This window comes from Penaeus monodon, chromosome 27, assembly GCF_015228065.2.
Source record: "Penaeus monodon isolate SGIC_2016 chromosome 27, NSTDA_Pmon_1, whole genome shotgun sequence".
NCBI classification, from domain to species: Eukaryota; Metazoa; Arthropoda; class Malacostraca; order Decapoda; family Penaeidae; genus Penaeus; species Penaeus monodon.
This window is the reverse complement of record NC_051412.1, coordinates 17659189-17660341: the sequence shown is the minus strand read 5'-3', so window position 1 is coordinate 17660341 and position 1153 is coordinate 17659189. Positions and strand designations below refer to the sequence as shown.

At 50.7% G+C, this 1153-nt stretch overlaps 1 protein-coding gene across 1 annotated transcript; it reads right to left on the bottom strand.

The window, feature by feature from the left end:
• Nucleotides 1-859, bottom strand: LOC119590433 (the record flags this gene model as incomplete). Its single annotated transcript, XM_037939098.1, is given in 1 exon segment — nucleotides 1-859. A coding segment is annotated over 1 exon segment (859 nt), but the record flags the coding sequence as incomplete, so codon positions are not given.
• Nucleotides 860-1153: the final 294 nt, after the last annotated feature.

Here is a 1153-nt window from a genome sequence, read left to right as displayed (position 1 = left end):
GGGCAGCCACCACATTGTGTCTTCTTACCAGCAGACCGCGGCGTCGGTACTTGTAGGGACGAGAGGCGAAGTGGTCGTAGTGCTGGATGCTCACACTCGCTGGCCGCTCGACGTTCCTGCGCCGGGTGGTTGACAATTGAGCGGAAGTACGTATCCTCCGCTTGTAGTGGGAGAGGGTTGCTGGCGAGGCATCTGCCGCAGGTAGGGCAAGTCTACAGGCAGCTTTGGCAAGACGGTCCACAACATCATTAGCTGCTACTCCAACGTGAGAGGGAATCCATAGGAAATGTATTACAAGTGCATGTCTAATGGCCGTGACTAGATGGCGCAGTATGTTATTGACTAGGCTACGGGCCTCAGGCTTTGGGGAGGAGAGGGCACAGAGGGCAGACTGCGAGTCACAAATAACTAGTCCATTGCTTCTGGTCCTTAAAAGTAGGCTAACAGCATCTAGAAGCCCATGCAGTTCACAGGAGGTAGAGCTTGACCAGTCCCGCAGACGGCGTCCAGTCCATCCTTCATTCGGTGGTTCCATAGTAGGAGAGTAGACAGCACAGCCAGCAGTTCCATCTATTTGTAAAGAACCGTCAACGTAGAGGGTGTGAGAGGCAGGAATGGAAGACCTTACCTTGTCAATGGCCTCAAGGGCTAGTCGTTTCTGTTGGCAGGGTAGGTCCCTCCTACAGGTGGGTGTGTAGGAAACTGCTACAGGAGTAGTTTGCCACGGGGGAGGACCATGGTCAACTTCCTCTTGGGGAACATTAATATCCAATCTTCTTAGGTCTCGGCAAACATTCCTAATAAGAGCACGGCCACCTGGTCGGAGTTGTGGGGGACGAGAATCGGGGTCAATTGACATATTATATTAATAAGGCCTGCATAATGTGGAGCAAGACTGGAGGAATGGAGACACTTGACAGTAAAGAATGTTACATTGGCAAAGATTCGTTCCACAAGAGGAAGGAGACGAAGCTCCTGCTGCATGTTAGCAATCCTAGTGGACACTGGGCATCCTAGAATGCAGCGCATTACCTTATTCTGAATTTTTTCTAGGGGATCTAGTGCTGTCTTGGAGAGTTGACTAAGAGTTGGAGATAGATAATCAACTACTGAACGGATAAAAGCTGTGTAGATATTTCTGGCCACGGGAATG